General features: G+C 41.3%; 1 protein-coding gene and 1 long non-coding RNA gene across 4 annotated transcripts in view; one reads left to right on the forward strand and one right to left on the reverse strand.

Moving 5' to 3' along the window:
• Window positions 1-23632, reverse strand: part of LOC124411075 — a 169323-nt gene that overhangs the window by 52706 nt on the left and 92985 nt on the right. The gene's annotated exons all lie outside the window — the stretch shown is intronic.
• LOC124411071 (steroid receptor seven-up, isoforms B/C) overlaps window positions 1-23632 on the forward strand; it is a 121012-nt gene that overhangs the window by 22809 nt on the left and 74571 nt on the right. For all 3 annotated transcript variants that reach the window (XM_046889936.1, XM_046889937.1, XM_046889938.1), the window contains exon 3: window positions 6899-7481. In XM_046889936.1, coding sequence (XP_046745892.1) covers window positions 7157-7481 — 325 coding nt within the window. In that variant the 5' untranslated portion in view covers window positions 6899-7156. The remainder of the gene's footprint in view (window positions 1-6898; window positions 7482-23632) is intronic.

Here is a 23632-nt window from a genome sequence, read left to right on the forward strand (position 1 = left end):
GTGATGAAGTACTTTTTTGTGAAAAATACCGCGAAAGTGACCCCGTGAAATTTTTTCCGACGGTTAAACAATTTCGAGATAAAAATCTGAGACGCCGAGAGAAAAAGGCAGTTCTTTCAGCCCCGCCGCAGAAGCCGAGATTCTAATTATATTACGAAACTGGCACTTAACCTCGGCAGTTAAATACTAACCCACCTAAACCCGAGGGCTTAATTAGATTCGTTACAAACTCGGTTAGTTTCTCGTATTCAAAATGCCCCCCCAAGGAGCACGGATCGTTCGGATACATAATTCGGTTAATAGATTTTATTTTTTCGAAAAGAAAAAAAAGGTTAACAAGTAAATGCGGCATAGTTTTTTTTTTTTTTTTTTTCTTCTTCTTTTTATCCTACCTTTGATTCTGGATTCGAAATTACAAACCGAAATCCATAGGATCCAACCAATATATACACAACGCAGGGGTAGCTAGGGATAAATCGAGCCGAGTGTGCCGGGTTAATAAATAAATTAATTAAAAGCAAGGAGGAGAATGTGGGCGAGTGGGTGGCCGGGGGGCAACGGAGATAATGTTAAAATAATACCACCGCAGGGACAATGGCATGGTCCAGGGCCCGAGAGGCGGAGCCCGCAGTTCTTAAACTCGCTTGCGGAGTTAATTTCGCGGCATTAACAGTCGAAAGAGTGCGAACAAAGAGACTCGGTAGAAAGGAGAAGATAAGGGAAGGAAGAGGCAACAGAGGAAATATGAACACACTCATAATATAGGCACCCGCGGCCTCCGCACCCTTCGCGCTCAACAGTGGCTTTCAACAAGGCAGCTGAGGATGAAGATACCTACGTGCGTATAACTTCAAGGTATCTTCGTCTGAAGTTGACCAAAAATCAACGGATTAGAGTCTACATGCAGGGTTAAATTGAAGAGTGATAATATTGCGAGGATAATCACTGAGCGTGAATTCGATTGCAAAATACCATATATTTTGTCACAGGAAATTTTTTTCTCCAAGGTTTTCCTCTTTCATGCTTGGGAAGAAAAGGCGGTACGAATTTTTTAGGGTTACGCAGAGAACCGCTGCGAAATCTCTCCTGATATTTTCTGCACACTTCTCTTTTTACCCGCAAGCTATGGCGTTCGGTAATAAACCTATCAAAGACGTACCTACGTAAAGGCACCCGCGCATGTACGTATGGCGCAGCAGCTTCATGCCTCCAAGATTACCTCCTAAGAAGGCGGATGACGGCAATATCTGGCTCTTAGAACAGTTTCACTGAGAATATTGTGTACCCGAAGGTATATATTTCGTCGCTTCTTACGTCGCCGTGACGTGAAATTTAAGTCTCAACTGGCTTAACTTCCCCAAACTCACGGGCTACACCGTTACGGTATGAGATAATTGAACACCGATATGCGCATGCGCCAAATCATGTGATCGGATTGGTAGATTCAACCGATTCGAGCCCAATTATATGTCTGGTTATCAGATTTGCCAACTCCGTCGCGGTCAGATGTTAGATATAAAAATTGGCAATCATTTCGAGGTTACGCAGTTGCCTTGAAAACTTCAACTAGCAAAAATTTAACGAGTCTGCATTAGAGTCAACATAACCTCGAAACTCTTGCATTAGTTAAGGAAGTTTTAACGGCGTTACGCTGCTAGTCGAAATTCGGTTGCGTCGCATGTCTGACTAGCGTATTAGATGTTTCAGAGTTTGGCAACGTCGCACAGCTGGATACATCGTCATCCCTCTTTTTAAAATAATTATTTCCAACATCATAGAAATGATGAATAATTCTGTAATATCTTTATAGGCTTGCTTCTACTGCCAAAATAAAAAAATTTCAACCAAATTTCAATGTCACTTCATTACAAATTAAATCAATAACTTCAACTCTCGTCCATTCCAAAACACATTTGCTTATATCTCGTATCAAATGACATGAATCTTTTGAATTGCCATATATTATCGAAAACTGAATATTAATTCTCGTATGATCAGAAGTCCCTTAATAGAATCGGCCAACCCGTCACCTAGGCACAAAAGTTGGCGCATGCGGGCACTCAAGTGTTCCATTTCCTGATATGTCAACGTCATGTTGATTACCATCGTCGTATAAGTATAACATGGATCTCGAACCCATCGCCACGGTCACGTTTCAACCCCGATTGACGAGTCGACCATAAGTCAATTACGACCAACCCGTACAGTCGCGAAAATTTTTCATTCCTAAGTTTCCGTAGCTCAGGCACTGAGCTGTAATGCGTGAAAAAGTGGTCATGAAACCAAGGGATATACACACTGCAGGGTAGTAGTGAGAATGGCAATATATTGGTATAAGAGTAGTGGTGGAAGAACGGCGGCACGGGCGACGAAGTACAAAAAGTAATTACGGGATGGTTTCCGGTAATCATATCTGGGTCGCATTGAATGAACGCATTGTTCGGCACCCTTCACCGCCACTCCACCCTCATCCACCCTCGACCACTACAGACTTACCCCCTGATTTCTCCTGAGTTGCGGCTGTTAGTCGGCCACAACCACAACCCTCCCCCCTCTTTCTCCTTCTCCACGACTATTATTAGGGCGACAATATCACGTTTTTCAGCTACAGAGTTCGATTCAACAAAGTTTCGTACAAAATTTCAACGAATATGATGCATAAGTAGACTAAAAAAAATTTAATGTGAAGTGACACGTTTACACATCTGTATACACATACCTACACAGAGTTACACTGAAGAGGAGTTCAAAATGTCATGTTGCATCCAGTATGCAAACGATTAACGTGCGGTCAACTTTATACCTACAATTGTTAAAGAGGTTGATGCTATATAGGAACGTTACTGTAACGATGCATGTTTGGGAAACATCGTTAATTCACATCCTTATGGTTGCCTGAAATTTAGTTAACCATAGTAAACAAAACATACTCATATTTCGAAGAGCCAACTTCTCGAAAGTCATTCTAAAGATGTCGATTAGTCAATTCGCAACTAAAATCTGACTTTGAGCTACCAAGTCCTGGCCAGAAATTTTTAATACTTGTTACACTTCACCGTTCTTAAAACAAGTATTTACATAGATGAACTTACGTCTGTACCATATATTTGTGGCCATAATCTCGCATTACTCTTAATAAATATAGCCACAACTGGTACATATATCTATCCTATACAGCAAAGTCTGTACAATGATCGACGTAACTGCAAAGTAAGAGTACAGATTTGATTTGCAAATGATACAATGAGAGCAGACGAAGGTGGGTATAAATAGGAGTAGATAGAGCATCGTTAAGCGAGTGTAAATACATAGAAGAAAGAATCGTTTGGCCAGTGCCCAAATCTGACCCTCGACGTCACCGGTGACTTTTAACGCTAGGTTCAGTCAAAGGCCAAATAATTGACACCGGTTCAAGAAGAGGATACCTATTTAGACCTCTCGTTCGAGAATGCCTATAGATTCGTCAAAGTCCTATTTACGGATAGAGGGATGAATTTAAATGTGCATGGCACGGTGCACGTCGCAGCATCCACGCACGACTGAATTAGAAGAATGTAAAGAAACCAAAAAAAAAAAAGAAACGATCGAAAGATGTTGCTCGAGGAGAAGATCACGAGTCGAGGAAAAACGCATCGATGATCAGCTGCCGTGGACGACCCCCTCGTCCCGTCCCCAGAGGTGTATCAAAATGTCGGGGCAACGGGGCTTGAGCTAAGACTTCGGGGGCGCAAGGCTGCGACCCGACTGACCCGCGGCCGGTGGCCGGGGCGCCGTCAACCCCAGGAATCCCACCCCGACGTCGGCGCCCCGGGGGCGGGTTCGTCCCATTTTTCGCACCCTACTTGACTCGGCATCGCCATTGGCTGACGCCCTCCGGATCTGACCTGATCCCTAAGCCACCCCCGCGCACCTCGGCTTCACTCCAGGCTACGTGACGTACGCGGTTGGGCTTCCGGAGTAGGTGAGAGAGCTCCCACATATTTCCAGGAGAATAATGTCGGAGCTGCCGCAGTTCTCGAGGAGTTTCGTCCGGGAGTTTGGACGACATTTAGGTGAGCTGTGAACTCCGCTATAAGAGGGAGAAAAGAGGGGCTTAAAACTCTCCATCAGATTAAATCTGAACCATATCGTAGACCGTATAAAACTCACTCGACACATTCTGGACGCGTTAACTCCTCTCTCTCTTAAACATTAATCACTTTTATTTACCCGCCCGGGTTACATTTTTTATTTATTTTTTGTTTTTTCGCTTTTTACACGCTAGTCGCATAACAAGGTAGGTAGGTATAATATAATGTAAAACTGTGTGTATATATCACTACCTCCTTGCCGGCACATATATCTTTCGTTAAACGCTATACGCTTCATGGGAGTTCATGTGACACCGCGTCTTCACAAGTCACAACACGCCTGTAGGTATACCTACTCGACGATACAATTGTTACGCTCCGCCTCTGAATTAGGGGTTCAAAAAAAATCAGAGTAAATAAAACTCAAAAAGTCTTCCCGACTTATGTTCGCTCAAAACTCCAAAACTACTGAACCGATTTTGATTCTCATTTTTCTGTCCACAGCCACAACGTCTGGCATGATTTTAGGCTATACTTCGTTATAACTAGATCAATACTTTTTTAGATAAAACGATATTTGTAAGTTGTTGTTGGAACGGGCTGACACACTAACAAGAACGCTGACTAATCTCTTACAAATAGAGGTTAGGTCAAGTTAGGTTAGGTTAGGTTAGTTCTAACCAATCTTCATTTAAATATTCTTAACTCTAGGAAAAATTCTTTTATCTGACTAAAATTTTCATATTATAACTACGAGCGTGAAAAGTTGAAAGATCCTTCGTTATTTTATCTTCACGTGTTTAAAATTTCGATACCTACATCTACCATTCGATTCAAAACATTGATCCTTCCAAATTTTTTTCCCGCCACCCGATTTTATTACATCAAATTCGGAGTCACGCGAATCCGCGATTCATCGCGTGCGTGTTTTTTGTAGATTTTTTTTTTTTCGGTTCATACCGTAGAATCTCCGTCTTAATTCTGACTCGGGGGGGTTGAAACGAATACAGAGCGACATACGGTGACCCCGGGGGTAGCGTCAGGATCCCAGGAAGAATCTTAGAGGATCTACCGGCGAGGAGAGGAGAGGAGAGGAGAGGAGAGAAACGATCTGCGAGAAGCGAGAAGCGAGCGAGCGATAGGAGAGTGCAGGGAGCAGCGCGGGTCGGCGTTGTCGATTCGTAGGAAGTGAAGTGAAGTGGGTATCGCGGGCATCGCCGGTGGTAAGGGTAGGGCAGGGTCGGAGCCAATGAGAGTTGGCTCGGGGCGAGACCGAGATTCGACCCCACCTTCGGTCGTCATGGAAACCGGTTGTGCCGCGAGAAACCTGCGAGGGTTACGGGTGGTGGGGGGGCCAGGTCGGTGTCAGGGGTCGCCGGTGACGGCAGTCGGTCTTTGGTCGGCCACAAGAATAGTCGTCCTCGAGGTCCCGGTTATTTTCTTAAAGCTCTCAAGACAGAGACGGACCGAGGCTATTAACCGGCCGCGTCCCCGCATTAAGGGTGACATCCCTGTAAAAAGGACCTCCTGTACATACATATACCGACGACCGTGTGTCCTTGACGTCACCGCGATCGTAGAAAGTAACAAGCCTATACCGGATCGGGAGTATCGCGCATAATCGATACGTAATAAACCGCTAAAACAGTGTGCAAAGTGCGTTTTGTAAATTCGTGTCTCATTTTTTATTAACGTTGAGGTGGTTTTTTTTTTTTTTTTTTGTTAATTTTTTTATCTCGTTGGTGATATTTTTTTCCTTTTCTTTTTATACTTCCGTTTCTTCGTCCTCACGTTGTAATACAGTGTGTGTTTTGCATCGATTTTATATCATTTCACTGTTTTTTTTTTCGCCTTTTCAAATTTTTCGAGAACCTTATATTACATATCTTGATCGTTGTATCGGATTTTATCGAGTTTTAAAAAAACAGTCGTCGCTTTTGTTTTTCCGGTTTCTTTCTACGCGCCAAAACTAACTTCGGCGAAAATTTTCCCCGCAGTGAAAATAAGTGATGTATACCGTTGAGGTTTAAACAGTGTGTAACAACAATCAAACTACGCGCTACACCTGTAACTTTTCGTGTTTTGTTTCTCACCGGTTTTTTACACACCAATAAACGGTAATGGACCATCGTTGAGGGGCTTGCACACCGTTACCGCACTGTGGTTGTAGGTACCGAACCTGTCCTGCGCGCGGCCTTTCTCGACTATAAACCACGACACACGTGGGGGCACTCTGGGACAAACATCAGCTGCTGGCGTTTTAACACTCCCGCGCAAATTATAAGGCCAGAGAGGAAATCTTATTGATCTCGCTGCATCAGCAATAGCCGTTTGGTTATTCGTTCGTCTGACACGCGTACAAACGTCGGGTTTCAGAGATGCGAAGAAGCTCGCGAGAAGAGACTCGACAAACGCAATTGTCACGCGATTCTAGCGCGACACCAGCAAAACCAATGACATAGATCGTACGTGGTGAATTTTATACACGGTGTAAAAGAGACTTTAAAATAAAAACAAAAGTGTCGCAAGTGATTACCCGCATATATAGGTTTATGCGGTACACATAAAACGTTTGGAATCACAGTATATATTATAGATAATATAAAGTGAATCGTGTGTGATAGAAAATTTCCAAACTTACAATATCCATAGTACGGTTTTCAGCATCAGTGTTTGTTTGTTTTAACGGTGTTAAAAAAAAATTTCACAACCATCGATTAACAGAGGAACATACAGTACCTACACACAATCATCCTGCACAATAAACGCGGATTCGAGGATAAACTTGACATTATACTCGAAGGCAGCGGTGGATACAAGGTGTCGAGGAATCTGCAAGGATCGCAAACGAAGAAGAGGCCGATCGATACCCTCGATCGCGAGGTGCAGGAAGCGCCGGTTTCAGCGATCGTCACCTCGAAGTCTTCAGGGTGGTTCGAGGGGGGTCGGGAGGCGCGGACGCCCTGGCGACGGCCGGGGTGGCGTACCCGCCCGCGACGGCGACCCTCTTCCCTGCGCGAGTGCCTCCACACCCCGAGTTTACCACGTTGGAGCTGGGCTTCTCATCGCGAGGCACCACCGCCTCGATGGCGTTGGTCGCCCCGCCGCCCTCGTGGGCCTCGCGGGACCCCGGGGCCTCACTTGGCGGGGGGCCCCTGCAGGTGGGGCCCCCCCCGCCGATGCCGCCGACGCACCTCACGCCCTCCGCGACGCCGGAGGACATAACCGCCCTCGTTCCCGTCGGGAGCGTGCTCACCCCCAGGGATCCCTTGCCGCCCAGCACCACCCCCGGAAGTCAGGCGAATAGCTCGCAGTCCGGAAGCTCGCAGACTGACAAGTCGCCGAATATCGAGTGCGTCGTTTGCGGGGACAAAAGCAGCGGCAAACATTATGGACAATTCACCTGCGAGGGTGAGTTCGATGCGACGATTCTCTTACCTTACGCCTTGACGCAAATTTTTTATACGCTGATTTAGATCAGTTTTTTCGCGGGGGTGAAAAAATGGAATCGCTGATCGACGGGGGGAATGGATTGTCGAATTTAGACTAGACGCGGAGATCTTGTGTAATTTGTTGGGTTTTTGAAAATGTGGGAAGTTTGAGTACGGAAAATTGAAAGGATTGTAAGTCGAAGTACGGAAAGACTGAATGTAGAAAGTTTAAGACATGATACGGCAAAGTCGAGAATCTTTGTACGATTCTGTATTATCGAGAGGAATTCTTACGATTCTACATCAGTTTTGTATCCCATGTTTTGACCTTTCGAATATTTTACTTCTCAACACTTCGACCTTCACCATTTTTAAATTCTGTACAATAAGTTTTCCGGTTTTTTAAAATTCGACGTCGTGACCCTTCGATTTTTTTATTCCTTCTATATTTTTACCCTCACCCGAATATTTTTCGTCAATTCAGAACTTGAACGTCACGACACCAAAAATATTCCGCACAGAAGTCCGAACCGCATTTTTTTTCACAGTATATAATTTTACATGAACCTCTTATCGTAGAAACGAATTTATCCGATGAAACGAAAAATTTAAGTCGTAGCGTGTCAAAACGGCGAGAAAATCTTTCAACTTTCTTTATACATTGGAACTCGGCTTGCAGGCTTGCGAGACGTTAGTTTTAGTGATTTGCTACTTGATTCAGATTTAAATTCGATTCACAAACCTTGTTTCGTTCATTTTTAATTCGGTTATTTCGTCTCGTGTCAACTACGACTTTTGCAAGATTGAAATAATTCTCTTTACGCAAGACTTTAAGTTAAAATACACATTCATTAACAAATAACAAGTTCTTCTCGATTAATTCGTAGCGTTCGGTTTTAACTGAGCGTTATTTACTCGTAAGATTGTTTAATTATCGTAGCAACAGCAATACTTGAGTGCTGAGTTACTGAATTTAAGAATTGTTTGATTTTAGTTTATTCTCTCTGCACGTGAGTTTGGAATTAATTCTAAGTTTAATTTAGTTCTGAAACTCGTTCTGAAGTCTAGAATGATTCTTTACTGTCTGATGTCTCGTTATTAAGAATTCTTGTTTCCTCAACTAAAGTTTTTCTGTGACTGTATAGCCGCAAAAATTTCTCAATTCTTCTTATCGTTTAAACCCATAACCACGTTTTATACAATGTCAAAAACACCCTGCAAAAAATGTAGAATTTTTATCTTCTCAAACGCGTGCTGCCTGGTAATTGCAAACAATTGAATTCACTTTAAACATTCATACTTTCGAGGGGAAGTAATTTTTAAGAAACCTTATTTAAACCAATAGCGAAACAGTGCGAGAAGAAAGAAAATTGAACTTCATTCGTCGTACGACCTTTTTCCTTCCTTCGTTACAGACAAATTTTTGTATCAATGCTGTTTCACGGTTTACTGACAATGAAATCCAGACAATCATGAAGTTGAGAAGTAACGTGTTTCCTCAAAATCCATCCTTACGTTAGAAAAAAAAAAAAAAAAAAAAAACACTTCCACCTCACTTCGATACAAGAGCTTCGGGCAATATTTATTCGATAATATTTTATCCTCAATCTCTAAAATAGCAAATGATTCAAGTATTTCTGTTGCATTGATTAACGCAGCTTCGTATAGATAATTTTTTACCAAAAAAATCGGCCAATTTCATTATAACACATGATACGTCGATGCTTGGATTCAACTTCTTGAAATCGAGCTTGCGGTGCAAACGTCGAATAACCGCGGCATATCAACCAAGTTCCTTCTTCTCTACTTAAGTAGCACCGCGGAACAAACGGCCTTTTCTTTCCAGAGCTGGTTTGCCGGAAGTACGATAAAGAATCTGTCAAAGGAAACATTTGAATGAAAGATTGTTCGAGAAAAAAAAAAAAGGATAGAAAAGAAAACCAAAAATTTTTATCTTCAATATGTCATATCTGTCATACCTACAAAATGCATCGAAGAATAATTATCGAGATAAAAATATAGTGCGTTAAAAAACGTGAACAACAAAATTTTGCTGGAAAGAATATATAAAGTTCAAACTTTTTTTTTCACATTCTTCTTCATCGGCTGGTTATTTTACAATTTTTATCACGATCGAAGTCATGTGTAAATTCAAAAAAAAAAAAAAAATAAAAATCCGTTAATTTGAAATGGATATATATATATATATATATATATAACATGAATCAATAATTGTATGATAATCGCGTAAGAAAAGACGTTGCGATTAATGTGAAACGGTAAAATTAAGAAATATTTTCTAACCCGATATTTATGATAATGGTATGAGGTATGAAATTTTTTCATCAGCCTGCGCTATACAAAGACCGCGAGATTTCGTTACACAATAGCGATACACGCACCCTGAATACCAGATATGAAAATAAAGGTAGGGTAAATATCCGACTAAAGATCTAGACCAGTTTTTTGTCCATTCCATTCTCTCGGGACTATCGCAGGGGATCGAGGAGTAATAAAAGCTGAGGGGGTAGGTAGGTTAAAAGTCCGAAGCCCCCTGATCCTGATGGCACCAGGATCAAAATTGACATAGAATTTCTACCTGTTCCCCAATTTGTCACTTCGCCATGTACCTACGCCGGTGCTCATTCGCATTTGAATGCACCTCGACACCTAATTCGACGCATCACAAGCTCCGGGGTTGAGAAGTTGGGATCGTTGCAAGCGCGCTGCGCACGGAGCGTGCATTAATTTATTCAAGGCGTGAATATACACCGCGTGTTCACGACTCACGTCTCAAAAAACAAAGAGGCGCCATTAATAACCCGCTGCGAGTCGGGTTGTGGCTGGTAGCTTAGCTTAGGTGGGCACAGGGCATATATAGTTGCGGGTAGGTATGCCCGGCGCAACATTTTTACATCTGTTAAGGGTCTAATAACGATGTAATCACCGGCGCACTTCCTTTTTCCTCCTCCTTCTTCTTATTTTCCTCCTCTCCTCCTCGTCCGACTCTCCTTATCCTGCGATCCTTCTGCTGCTGCTGCTGCTGCGATGTCATCAATGAGATTAATTACTCCCTGCGTGCCGAAGTACGTAAGTTGCAATTAGCCGTGCGACAAGCAAATTAGAAGTGAAACGAAGAAGAGAAAAAATATTGTCATAACCGAGGCGAGTTGGGTTTGGAGAAGAAATGTTTTGTCCTAGGAATCGAGATTGAGAAAGAAAACGCTAATCCTATAAGGAAAGAGTAAATTTTCTGTTACATCTTATATATAATATAATTTCTTTCTAAGGAAGATTCGAAAATTGCACAAAACACTAAACAATCAAGTGTTTTGAACTTAAACACGATTATATGTGAAAAAAATTCTATTTTATTATTCCCCGAGAAGAAAAGAACTAAAAAAATAAATAATTTACAACGACCCGTAGAAGAAATATAGTTTATTATTTACCGTGAATAAAAAATTCCTCATTCAAATTCAATGAAAATAATGAGAATTCTCAGTAACAGTATACAGTGTGTGTGAAAATCAATCATTAAAGACGAAAACTATTAAACCAATTATATTCGAAAAATCATACTTTACCTGACGCTATAATTTTCTAACATCATTATAAAACTTATACTTAATGTCTAAATCGATTACATCCCTCGATAAATTATCCCCACTTTTAATTTTTAGTAAACACTAAGTAACACTCGCAAACTGCTAGAAAGTATCTATATAAGATTCATAAAATATAACACGAGAAACATACTGAACGATTCGCAATGGAGTTTGACAAACAAGCGAGCGATATTACGCGTGGGCGTGACGCAGCAAAGTTTGCGAGAATATTTGCGCTACAGTGTTGGAGGTATACCTGATACACACACATATATAGATATAAATCCGATCAGTAGTGTTGGCGGAAAGGCGGTGAATTATTTATCGTCTATAACAATAAGTATAGAGGAAGTGGTTCGAAGTGTGAGTGGAGGAGAAAAGCGCGTGGCGGCATGCGGCAGCTGCCTAACGAAGAAAAACGCGGTGCGACGTTGAGCAGAAAATTAGAGAGTGCAGTCCTGGAAAAAGGACGATGCGACGTAGCGTTTAGACGGAAGAGGATAAACTCGGGGAGGCATCGACCGATATCGTCCTTAATGGGGATCTACTGCCGGTCACACACACTGCCCGAACCTTTTTTCTCTCTCTCTCTCTCTCTCTCTCTCTCTCTTTCTTTCTTTCTCTCGGTTCCGGATCTCCAATCTCTCGGCGAGAGGAAGATCAGGAATGATTTCCTCCTCCTCCTTCTCTCCCACAAGCTCGAGAGATCCTCGCCCTCCTCCGCCGCCTCGTCCCTTCATCCCTTCATCCTTACACGCCCTATTATCCCGAATTACTCCTTATTGATACCAGATTGGCGTTGTAATTTATATCTCACGAGTGATTTAGTGCATGGTTCGACGTGATTAATGCCCTCACCCTCCGTGATCTCAACGCTCTACGAATTATTCACTATCAATCCCGTTGTGCATGTTACCTAATTGTTTTACTTCGAGAAGCTTTCGTTTTTTCATTACAAATTTCTTTCGATCGCATATATATATATATATATACAGTTTAGTATGATGAGTAGACGAAAAACCAATGAGGTCATTGATGTACTTACGTATATGTATGTATAGCGGTGTTTATTACCATTCGTGACGCAAGCTGTGATGCGATTATTACGTATATACGTAATATTAACAATTAATAACAAAACGAAACTGAAGCAAAAAAAAAAAAAAAAAAAAAAAAACCTCATACCGTGGTATAAAAATCTTGTCAATTCGTCGTCGGTTCATATATTTCTATACATTATATATATATCTACTTGCAAAGGATGAAATGAATACTGACATTTGTCACAGTGTTTCTAGAACAGTAGACAACTTTACGAATCTTTAATCGATATTGCAAATATTAAAAAAAAAAACAAAGGAAGGAAAAAATTTAAATCGTAATTTTCCAAGAATAAAAAATATTTTAACCCCCTACCCCCCGTAATTAATAAAAATCTTAATTCTTGATGTTATTCATAATAAATACAGAGTATTTTAATTATTGACGATCGAGCAATTAACTTAAGCGACACAATTCTAGTTTTCTTCTTCTGCGACGTATCGTAATTCGTAAAAGTTTTTTACAACGATACACGTAATAACAAGTCTTAATTGTTAATAATTTTTCGCATATATACTTAACAATGCTGTGTTTCGCAGGTTTCGCTTTTCGCTCTAATAGCAACAGCCGGGATTTAGATCCTTACGAGTGATAATCCATAACAAATTTTACGCGGTTAAGTCACGCGTTCAAGAGTACGAGTATAACATGTGTGTATACATGTACGCATATAATACGCACGCCGCATATGATGAGCATGAGATGCAAACGAGGAAAAGGAGAAGCCTGTCTGGCTGACGCAACGAACCAACTCTCGTGTATGCATGACAAATCATCGCGTTGCGTGTACCTTGTACTTGAATAAAAGAAGAAATAACAAAAAAAAAAAGAAAAAAAAAGAAAGAAATAAATAAATAAATAAAAAATAAAGACCTTCCCGGTCTCCGAGGATTTTTTTCAAGTTTGCTGTTACAGGCTTTAGGCGATTTAGAATGATAATGCGTGTGTATGTGTAGTTTTATTATTATTTTTTCGTTTTATTTATTTTTCTCTCTCTCTCTCTCTCTCTCTTTCATAAGAAAGTTTTTTCATGCTTCTGTACCATTTGACACCAGGATGTCGATAGAATATGATGGCTTATACTTAGGTATGTATTCTTAAATTTTGAATATTTTATACTCGTGATTTACTTGTTGCCGCCTGATCAAAAACGATGATGGAGTAATATAAATACTAAGAATCTCGATATTGATAGAAAAATGTCCAGAGTTTGAAGTCCACTAAAAATTTTACCGAGATCTTCGTCGTTAGCAAGAAACTCAGATTTGTATTTCAATGCTAAAAGCGCGTTCAGCCTTGCATTGCAGTTTCGCAAACGCGTTTCAATATGGCCTGCGAGTGATGATAAATTATTGGGAATTGTGAGACGCTAGTGAGTCACGCTACTTCGCTGCTAAGCTCCTACATACATATACATCATACGCAATGCGTAAGTCCACGTTTAAGTGTGTAGGAGCAAAAAAAGAAAGAGAGAGAGAGAGAGAAAGAGAAAAAAATAAGAATAAAAAATGGTCTTTAATATTTATTACAAATTATGTTTGCTAATTTTTGGAGCGAGGAAATGGAGAGTAAGCAAAGAGAGAGAGAGAGAGAGGGAGAGAGAGAGACTGCGGAATGTAGCTCACATTGTGTGTATACCCGGTGACAATCTGGGCCACCCCTCAATCAGTCGGTCGCATCACGAACAACCGCGAGTTGACAAATTGACGATAATTCGCGATCGTTTGACATCGGTTGACATGAAAATCAATCCGGCTACGTAATAAAGTGATCGCCGACAATCAGCATCGTTGCGCCAATGAGCGTCTAAATGTTCCTACAGCATCGGTGTAGAAAATTACTTACATTGGTATATATACAATGGTGAAAATTATTGCGAATTTACTATACATGTATTACTGTAGAACAGAGTTGGAATTTTATGAAATCGGGTTGGAAATTCAGATATTCAGTGCAACGGTGTAAATTACTGTGTATACAAGGTGGCCAGTTATTTGTAAGAACGTTATTCCCTGAGAGTTTCAGCTTTTCCAGACAAGAATCATTATTTATCGAGTTTTTTCTCATTGGTACATAATAATTGAAAAATATAATAGTTATACGAACTAGAATATTCTATGTTTGACTAGAGCACAGCGGATTGTGAGGCGAATTTTTAAGAAGTCAGGACTTGGTTAATGACCATTGCCTGAAAGTGGAAAGAGAATTTTTTTTTTTCTTACCAAATGGCTAAATTTTTCATGAACCTAGAATGAAAATTAGTATATTCCTGATACGCCATGAAATTTCCTGAGATTTCCACGTTTTTCCAGGGAATATCTAATTCCCTGACTCTTATAATTTCCATGAATACTGGACACCCTTGTATGTATTTGTCATAAGTTTAAAATAAAAAATTTTGATTTTAGTAAAATTTATAGGAAAAACAAAGAAAAAGTAATTTCAATTTATTGTGTTTTTAAATTGAATAAACAGTAAATTTATGGTGAACTCACTCTTCTGCATCCGAATAAAACTTTCAATAAAGTGTAGTAAGTTAAATACAGAAATTTTTAACAGTGATAGATATACATATACGAACATGTTGAAACTCTTGAGATTATTCTGATTGATAATTCGATTATATTTCATGTTTGTTGCTCTCTTAATTTTTGATCGTATAGATATTGCGCTAATGAAATAGTATATTGAAATTTATAAAGTATTTGAAAAATATAATCAATAATAATGAGCATTTATTAATCCATTTTTAAAAATCAAACAATCTAAGGTGAGCAGTCATAAAAGAAAATAATTTTCTTTCTCGTTTTACGGTTGGGTATTATGAGAAAAACGAACTTTCCGTGGAGTTGTGGTAAAGAAAAATTTTCCAGGATGATGCAATTATAACAAAACAGTAGAAAATCTACCATAAATAAGTAACCCCAAGTGAGTATAAAACCCGTTGTTCAAATTAAAATCGGCCATTTCAACCTCCTTCGTGAGTCTCGACCATCGTGCGACGACGAAGCTGAGTGCAAATTTATTGCACCGGTATAATAAAGCAGAAAAATTATTGATCCGTGAGGAGGCATGAGTGAAAGAAAAAAAAGATTCTCAACGGAACCGATCAAGAAACGTAGGTAGGTACCCAAGTACCTAGTATCAAGACCAGTTTTCTTCGACACATAGCAAGTATAACAGCGCCGTTTCACTTTTCCCATGGGTACTTCGAGCCGCGCAAGGACTCGTATAAGGGTCATTCTTCGGCATGAAAATCCCGGTTATTTGCCCACTTCGGTTGGATTTGTTTGTATAATAAGCGCTGCGGCGACGGCTACTCCTCGCTCGATAGCATACATATAAAGATCGGATTTAGGGGTCAGGACAAAAAGTTAAAAGGGTGGCCGGTTCTGGAATCGGGCCGTTATGCAGGATGACCACCGAACCTCGGACCTTGCATGGGACCTTGCATGCGTGTAGGTAGGTATAAGACACCGCACAATAAGGTGAAAGGAGGAAGGAACCGGGAACCGGGAACTGGGCTTGTCTGCCACGCGGGTCGCTGTGCCGGGTCATTAATCAAAATATTTCGACTTGTCATTAAGGCGACCCTCTATACTTACAGGCACCCCTGTAATACCTTGTGCCAACTCCAACCATAACTCCGTCGAATCCACACGTTTTATTCGAGATTTATTGGCCTTGGGACCTCGCGACTTGACCGTGTGAAAAACTTGAGCTACCTTAGGTACCTATACTTACTTGCCTCAATGGTCAAGTAGACCAATTTTTTCAAAAGTATGTGATTCTTTACCGTCTTGCAGCCTTTTATAGAGTTTAGCAGGTTTCACATATTCACGTCGTTCGAAGAAGAACCATTCAAAGTTGAAGTGCGGTCAAAAGTGAAATGAAATAGAACCATTCTTTCGTGTCTGGCTTCAGAAACCAAAATACTCTTACAATGGAACCGCAACGTAATGAGCAATCGAGACGTTGATAAGTTGAGACCAAGTTGAGGTCGTAATAATAAAAATGGTTTGATTTCCGCCGAGCCAGCACTAAATCAGACATGTATTATACAGCCGAAGCAAGCTGCCGGAATGAAACTGGAAGCTGTGAACAACCCGAGAACTAGAACAGAGCTTTCGATCTCGGAGGGCGGTCCAGCGGGTCCAGTCGGGTCCGGCAAAGGTTCCGAATAAGGTTTCCATAACGGCGGTACAAGGTCCGGTTGACTCCTGCAGTGCGATATGCGATCCGGCGCCAGTTTGCCAATGCTGAGGGCACCTCGAGCGGCGGACATTAATCTACCGATTACAGAATCCTGGGACCTCCTCTTCGACGTACTCTAATCCCGACACGACTTTACCGCTATCCGTGCAGATACGAGCAAGTCGCAGCCGAAACCCTTCGCCGGACATTTACACCGACAATGATCAGCTCAAAAGCAATTTACCCGAATCAATGGTCCTCCATTTTTGAGTACCAAGTACAGGTACGCCAAGCTCTTTTGATTTAGTGCGGCTCGTATATCTCTTAATTCTGTACTGATGTGCTTTTGTATCTCGAAATTCATGTATCGGTTTAGGTGAAAAGAACGTTACTCCATAACCATACTCCAATAGTTCTAGAAATCGAAACGATGTTATGTGTTATACTGTAGTATCCAACGTCCAATTAAGCACCTTAACGAATCGTCTAAGCGTTTATGATTAATTGACCCCCAGAGAGTATTGAGAATGGTAACACCATACCACCTGCATAGATCCTACGAAGTTTCTCTTTTCATGGGTGATGAAAAATAACGCCTGCAACTCCGATTTCTTCTCTAGTTTATAGTATACCGTGAAATAAAACTGACGTCGCGCCCCCATAGCCTCGCCACGAATCAAGGATCGGATCATTTCGGACCACCGAGATTCTCCGATGTAGTCGAGACGTCTCGATGTACTATAATTATCACTAACCGAGCTCCATATACAACGTCCTCTTTTTATTACGAGCCTACGATCCGGGTTTTTAGATGAAGTATGAGGATAGCCAGTTGATACTCCTTGCAAGGGTACCGCCCAACCCGTCCCGTCCCAGAGTCCTCGAGAGCTGTCCTGGCGGTCCTGCAGAGCTCGTACCTGTTGGACGGTCTCGGAAATGATCCTGAACGCGAGCTGTATAAAGCGGTGCTTTGTTTCACACGCTGGTTCAGCCCTAACCTGTTATTACGCCTTTCTCCTAGCGACCCCCTCGATTCGATTCGAAACCTGGTCCAGGTCCTGCGCCTCCTGTGTCTCCGGCATCGCAGGAGGGATGAAGAGAAAAACTAATTACTCGATCAAACCATAGAGTCTATCCATTCATCGATGAAAACATGTATCGCTTTTCTCGCAGGAATTGCATGGTTAAAATCAAGGGTACTGTAAAGCACGTTTCCCAAAGAGTATTTCTGCCTTTTTTTATTTGGTATCAACGGACAAAGAGGCGAACGTTGCCGAGCAGCGAGGGCATGCAGCGTTGCTTAAGAATGTCCGCTGCCTCGATCATAGTAATTACGTGGCCCAGGTAAACTAGTGCTTAAGACGGGATATTATTTGTCCTGGATTATACATTTACACGTCCCCGGATACACCGACTCTCGGTCGCGTCTCGAGATAAGTATCTATCCGTTGTACGAGCTCTCTTGGAGGTTGAAACAGAGCAGTCATAGTCTAGGAAAAATATATTATCGTTCATGACATTGCCGATGGAGTAAGGTAAGGCAATTGACATGCTGCACCGAAGAGGTTAAACTTCTGCATAAATATGGCGAGACGTTTGACTGGTGAAACGAGGTACGGCGGCGGAAGGGGAATTTAGAGGAGGCCACATGGACATTGTGTTCGTTATACGCTACGGCGTAGGAAATTCAATTCTCGAATTGCGGTCTGAGATACTCTACGGGGCTTCTCCCGGTCTCTTATTCCCCAGCGAGTCTTATACTTACTTAGAGAGACTTACGTCTTGCCCCACTCCAACGGAGAAGCCAGACATCCATGCCCGCAGGCTAATCGCGCTAATGAGATCATATTGTATTATTTCGTCTTTGCTAATCCTTATTAATCTCATTTCTAACTACGAGAAGGCACATCCGAGAAATCCTCCTTAGTTAGACATGCGTAGGTACGTAGGTGGGTACGTAGGTACCTTCGACTCCGTCACTTTTTCACTTAGGTACGTACATCGGCGGTATCATCCGTACATTATCACGTTTGCATTGAACGTTGGCACGGAAATTAATTATTGTCAAGTCGACGGCTCGCCGTTGGCTCTGCCGCCAGGTGACTTTTTACACCGAGGTTTTATGCCCGTAGTACGTATACATGTATATTAGGGTGGCGCAAAAAAACCGATTTTTTTTTTTTGTTTTTTCGAGTTTCGTGTGACAAAATGTTAGTTTTTCATGTTTTAAGAGCCCAATCCAAAGGACAGCTCAAAAAAAAAAATTTTAAGTGGTCGCTCCAAATTTTTTAAAATGTCAAAAATCGTCAAAAAATTAAATCAAAAAAATTATATTTTCAGTATTTTGTTTGATTTTTAATTCATCTCGTGGTGTATTGTTATGATTCTTTCCTACTAAATTGAAGAAAAAAAATTTATGAAATTTTAATATGAATATTAAAAGGTCGCTCGAAAAGATCTAAAGAAATGCACCAAAAAATTGAAAAAAAAATTATGAGCGACCTTTCAAAATTCAAATTTTGAACTGAAACTTTCGGAAACTTATTTTTTTTTCGTCTATAAAATTATACCGTAACGAGAAAATAAATTTAAAAAAAAAAATCGATTTTTGACGATTTCTGACGTTTTAAAAAATGTGGAGCGACCTCTTAAAAATTTTTTTTTGAGCTGTCCTTTGGATTGGGCTCTTAAAACTTCAAAAACTAACATTTTGTCACACGAAACTCGAAAAAAAAACAAAAGTCGCTTTTTTTGCGACACCCTAACGTATATATATATATATGTACACTCGTACACGCCATACACCCACCATAAGGCAATTCTTCGCTCGTAGCACAGAGAGTAACTCCGTTTGCAAACCGTGTAATGTAATGCGTGTAGCCGCGTTTTAATACCGCGGTGTTGGTGCTCGTGAGGAGTGTACTGGATGATGGTGTATCCTCGCGCTCCTCAAGGAGACGTAGAATTAACGCTGCTTGCCCGAACGCATCCTCTGTGACCAATTATCTCGCTAACGAACCCCGCGCGGCTCTATATTGTTGCCCCGTAGAAACGGCCGCTAATTAATTATAACAATGTCGTTAATTTTACGCGCTCGACTCGAAACGTTACTGACCGCGTCGGCCGCTCGCTTCCCTCCCAGAGTTCCTTCCTGCTCACCTCTTCTCCCCACCGCCCTCTCACTTTACTTACTCCTACACACCTCTTCTTCTTCTTCTTCTTCTTCTTCTTCTTCTTCTTTCTTCTATCCTCGTTACACAGTCTTGTCTTTCTTTTGATCAGTGTTTTAACCCCCACAGAGTTCACGCCCTACTGGGGTCATTCCTAACCCTAACCTCTGCATGCTTCATCTTCCCACCTGACACAAGACCATTTTCTAAAAGAAACTGCTGGTACGAAGAGTTCATCGTAGCACTTTCAATCAGGATGAAAAATTTTGTACTTTTACTGCGACATCGACTTGGAAGATAAGTCTCAATGACTTCTTGGTCTCTCTATCTTCTTCTTCTTCTTCATCTTCTTGCCGTCGTACCAGATGCTTTTCAGGCAAGAAGAACGTTTCTCGGAACACCTCGGAACGTTTTTTAATCACAATAAACTTCACGCATTTCTATCTTTGCTACCGTGGTGACGATTGGACCGGTCGTTTTACGGCCTCTTCCTTAGACTGCGCTTACGACTTTAAGTATCACCAAAGCACCTATACATATACCATCTCGGAAGCGTGTATAGACGAGTCTTTGTGTTCATTGGATACGAGGAATCGATGGGCAGACGTCAGTTCTAAAAATAATGGACTTGCCTAGAATCTTCCTCTTCTACTTCTACTTCTACTTCTACTTCTACTTCTACTTCTATAGCGTAACGCTTACAATATCTACCTGTATACCACCTACCACCTACCACCACCACCACCACCACCACCGATCTTCCGGAGAAGCGTAAGAGGATGAGAATTAAAAATAAGAAGAAAAAAATTCATTAACGTCACGTCCCGTTAGTGGTTACCTATCTACGCGGAATATAATGGAGATTCAAGCCATCCAGTCAGCCAGACTATCTTCTCTCGTTATTACAGCCACGGCAATCGCTAACCAGCCGGCTCTCCGATCGGATCGTATTTCCAAATCAACGTCGTACAATGTCCTGCCTCTCGCATGGTCCTGGCTGCTCTACACTATCTCTCGGTAATTCGGCTATCAGAATCCAGTCGAAACACTCGTAGCTGAGACAAAATGCGCGCCTGAATAAACAGGGATCCAGAAAGTGTTAATCACACTTCAGTGCTCGATCATGCAGCGCGAATGAAAGTAACCGCTGCAGGAATTGCAGGAGTTACATATACTTAATCCATCAATATATACCTATATATATATATATATATATATATATATATATATCGAGGAGTCATGACTCGCGAGAGTATAATGCATGTGTGGGAATGCATATCGTCGCCAAGGACATTGATCCTAATCGGCAAACTAATGGGTCGCCAAGCACGCCCCTCGGCATGGTACCAGCTCGATCTGGGCTGCATGGGCATAGTGCAGAGTAAGAAGCGAAACGGTTAGCCATCCAGCAAGTCAGCCAACCACCACCTCGACGAAAATCAGTTGCGACAGGCGTACCGTACGCGAATGTACCGTAACCGCAGCCCGTAACTACTGCACCCGGTTTGCCATTATAATAAACATGACCTATTAAAATTAAATCAACTTCTCATTAGAATCATATAGATATAACTATACTGCCGCAATAATCGTCCCCCTCTGAGCATATTCACCGGGGCTTGTAGTACATGGTCTCATTCGCGCGCTTTTACGCTATATCCAATTATTTTTTTCTCTTGAGATTTTAAATTCACCTACCCATTTCTCATGGCAAATAAATTAGCCGATCCTGGAAAGGAAACGATAAATATCGTCTAATCGATTTTTGACTTTTGAAAAACGAAGCTCAACCGGTTAACGACTAAACTATAATGAAAAACTGATACCGAAGTAACAATCCACATCCTTTGTTCAGATTTTAAAGACAATGAATTCACTGCCGATAAATTTATCCCAAACTAAAGATTTTCCGTAAATTGTTTTTGATGGATGTTACTCCTATTTATCATCCACACTGGTGTTCGATGTATCGTGGAATTCCATCATCAAGAAAAGATGAACCGTGCATTTAAATCTAATCGTTCGCAATGAATTCCAAAACGTTGAACTTACGTTCCAAGTATCCGAGATCGGTACTCACGGTCTCAACATCAATTCCTCGATCGTAAGCAACAAACGACGTTGTAAAACTTCATTGACTGGGCAATAATACACGCAGAAACACTTATCGAAGCTCCGAGATCTGAAAGTACAAAGGATGCAATGGTACCTGAACTGCATTTACTGCATTGGCGTTGCGTGCATATCGAGAAGGGAAGGGAAAACGTTTGGCGGTGTGGCGCACAATGCGTCACTTAATGCCCGTGTAACGATGCAATTTGTAGTTATGGCTACTTCTTTCCGTCGGCGCGCGACGCTTTTAATCGAAATCCTCCCAACCCTTCGAGGCGGAGGAAGCAGGGTGAAAGTCCCCGCGACGCATGCGCCTCAGGAAACATCTCCAGGAGCATATAGACGTGCTCGACGACTCCCCGGGACAGGGACAGGACATGCGCGTGCTAGGCACCAGCTACATTCATCTTCTTCCGTGTCCTTCCCAGTTCTTCTTCATCATCTTGTTCACCTAAAACGTCAACGGTTCGCAGTCACGTTGGCGTCGGATTTCACAGTCGTTTTTCAATTCGTCATTGGTAGTCTAATGTGCGTTTTAGTCCACTGACAAAAACTTAACTAGGAATTACTTTACGTTTCGTACAGGTTTTCACAATTTTTTGAGTCAATGGTACCTACTACCTACTGCTACTTACTTCACTAGTTTTTATACTCACGGATTCTGATCCTAATCGTAAACAATTTTTTCCCATTGCGTATGTACTTCATTAGAGAATAGTGATCGTAAATTATGCAATATCGCGGTACTTGTAGTGCGATTTGTCGGGCAATGATACGCGAGTGAGAAGCTTCAGCTGTGGCTTGATCGAATTATACTAACGAGTGAAGCTTCGTATAAATGCACTGTCTATGTTTAAAGCGCCTATGTGGAATATAAATCTGGCGACGTGACTGATGGATTAAAATTTGCGAGGCATTGTAACAAAACATGGAGGCTCAGATTATTTTTAACGTTGTATTTTTTAATACGAAAGGCTAGTTTACATACGTCTTAGGCGACTTGCCTAAAAAAATATACCTATACAACGAGTAACGGTCAAGTGGAATGGCAAATCCAAAGATTGGATTTCATATAACTTCATATTTGAAAATGAGAAATTTGTGATATTTTTTGAGTTAAGAGAATTCTAAAACAAACGAAACCTGCATAAACATGTTAAAATATGAGAGAAAAAGAGAATCTTTTGATTCGTAAAATATCATTTTATATTTTAATAGTATCACCTACTACTTTGATTCCTGTTATAAGTAATCTTCATAAAAAAAACACTGAGATATGAAACTTCATGGCGTCGTAAGTAACTCTAAAATATCGTTCAAAATGAGAGAACAAAAAACACCAGCAACTAAACTCGGCGTTCCAGACTTAGAAAAATAGCTCGTTCTTCTCAACCGTCAAGAGATAATAAAAATGTCAAACAATAATACCGCGTATAAAAACGCGAGCTATTTATGTCCGAAAAGTCTGTTCAAAGCAATATCCAAGATCATCGTTCTCCACGGCGTCCATTTCCCCCGAAACAATTTGACCCACGTGATATAATATGTGTTAAAAAAAAAAACCGATCCTTTTTCTGGATGAAAATCATAAGTGTGAAAATCAGGTGTCAGCCTCAGGGCAACCGAAGGATGATCGCCCGTCGAGGGTGTGGATGGAGGTTCAGCAGGCATACCGTAATACGTATCTCAGGTATACATTATACCCATGTAACTTGGGCCCAGGTTTAACCTGGCCGTTGATCGAGCCGGTCTCACGTGTGGTTTTACGACGTGAAGTGAAGTTATTAGTTATTGCCCGAAGGTTCGCTGTTTGGTAATTGAATCGCGTCTTGGGGTGTGTGGGAGATGTGTTTTTCAGGCGTGTGTTGTGAGGTGTTTCGTGGGTGTGGAAGACGAGTCGTCGACACCCCGCGTCATGCCTCCAGCCTCGGGGGAAACCCTGATTA

This window comes from Diprion similis, chromosome 10, assembly GCF_021155765.1.
Source record: "Diprion similis isolate iyDipSimi1 chromosome 10, iyDipSimi1.1, whole genome shotgun sequence".
Taxonomy (NCBI): Eukaryota; Metazoa; Arthropoda; class Insecta; order Hymenoptera; family Diprionidae; genus Diprion; species Diprion similis.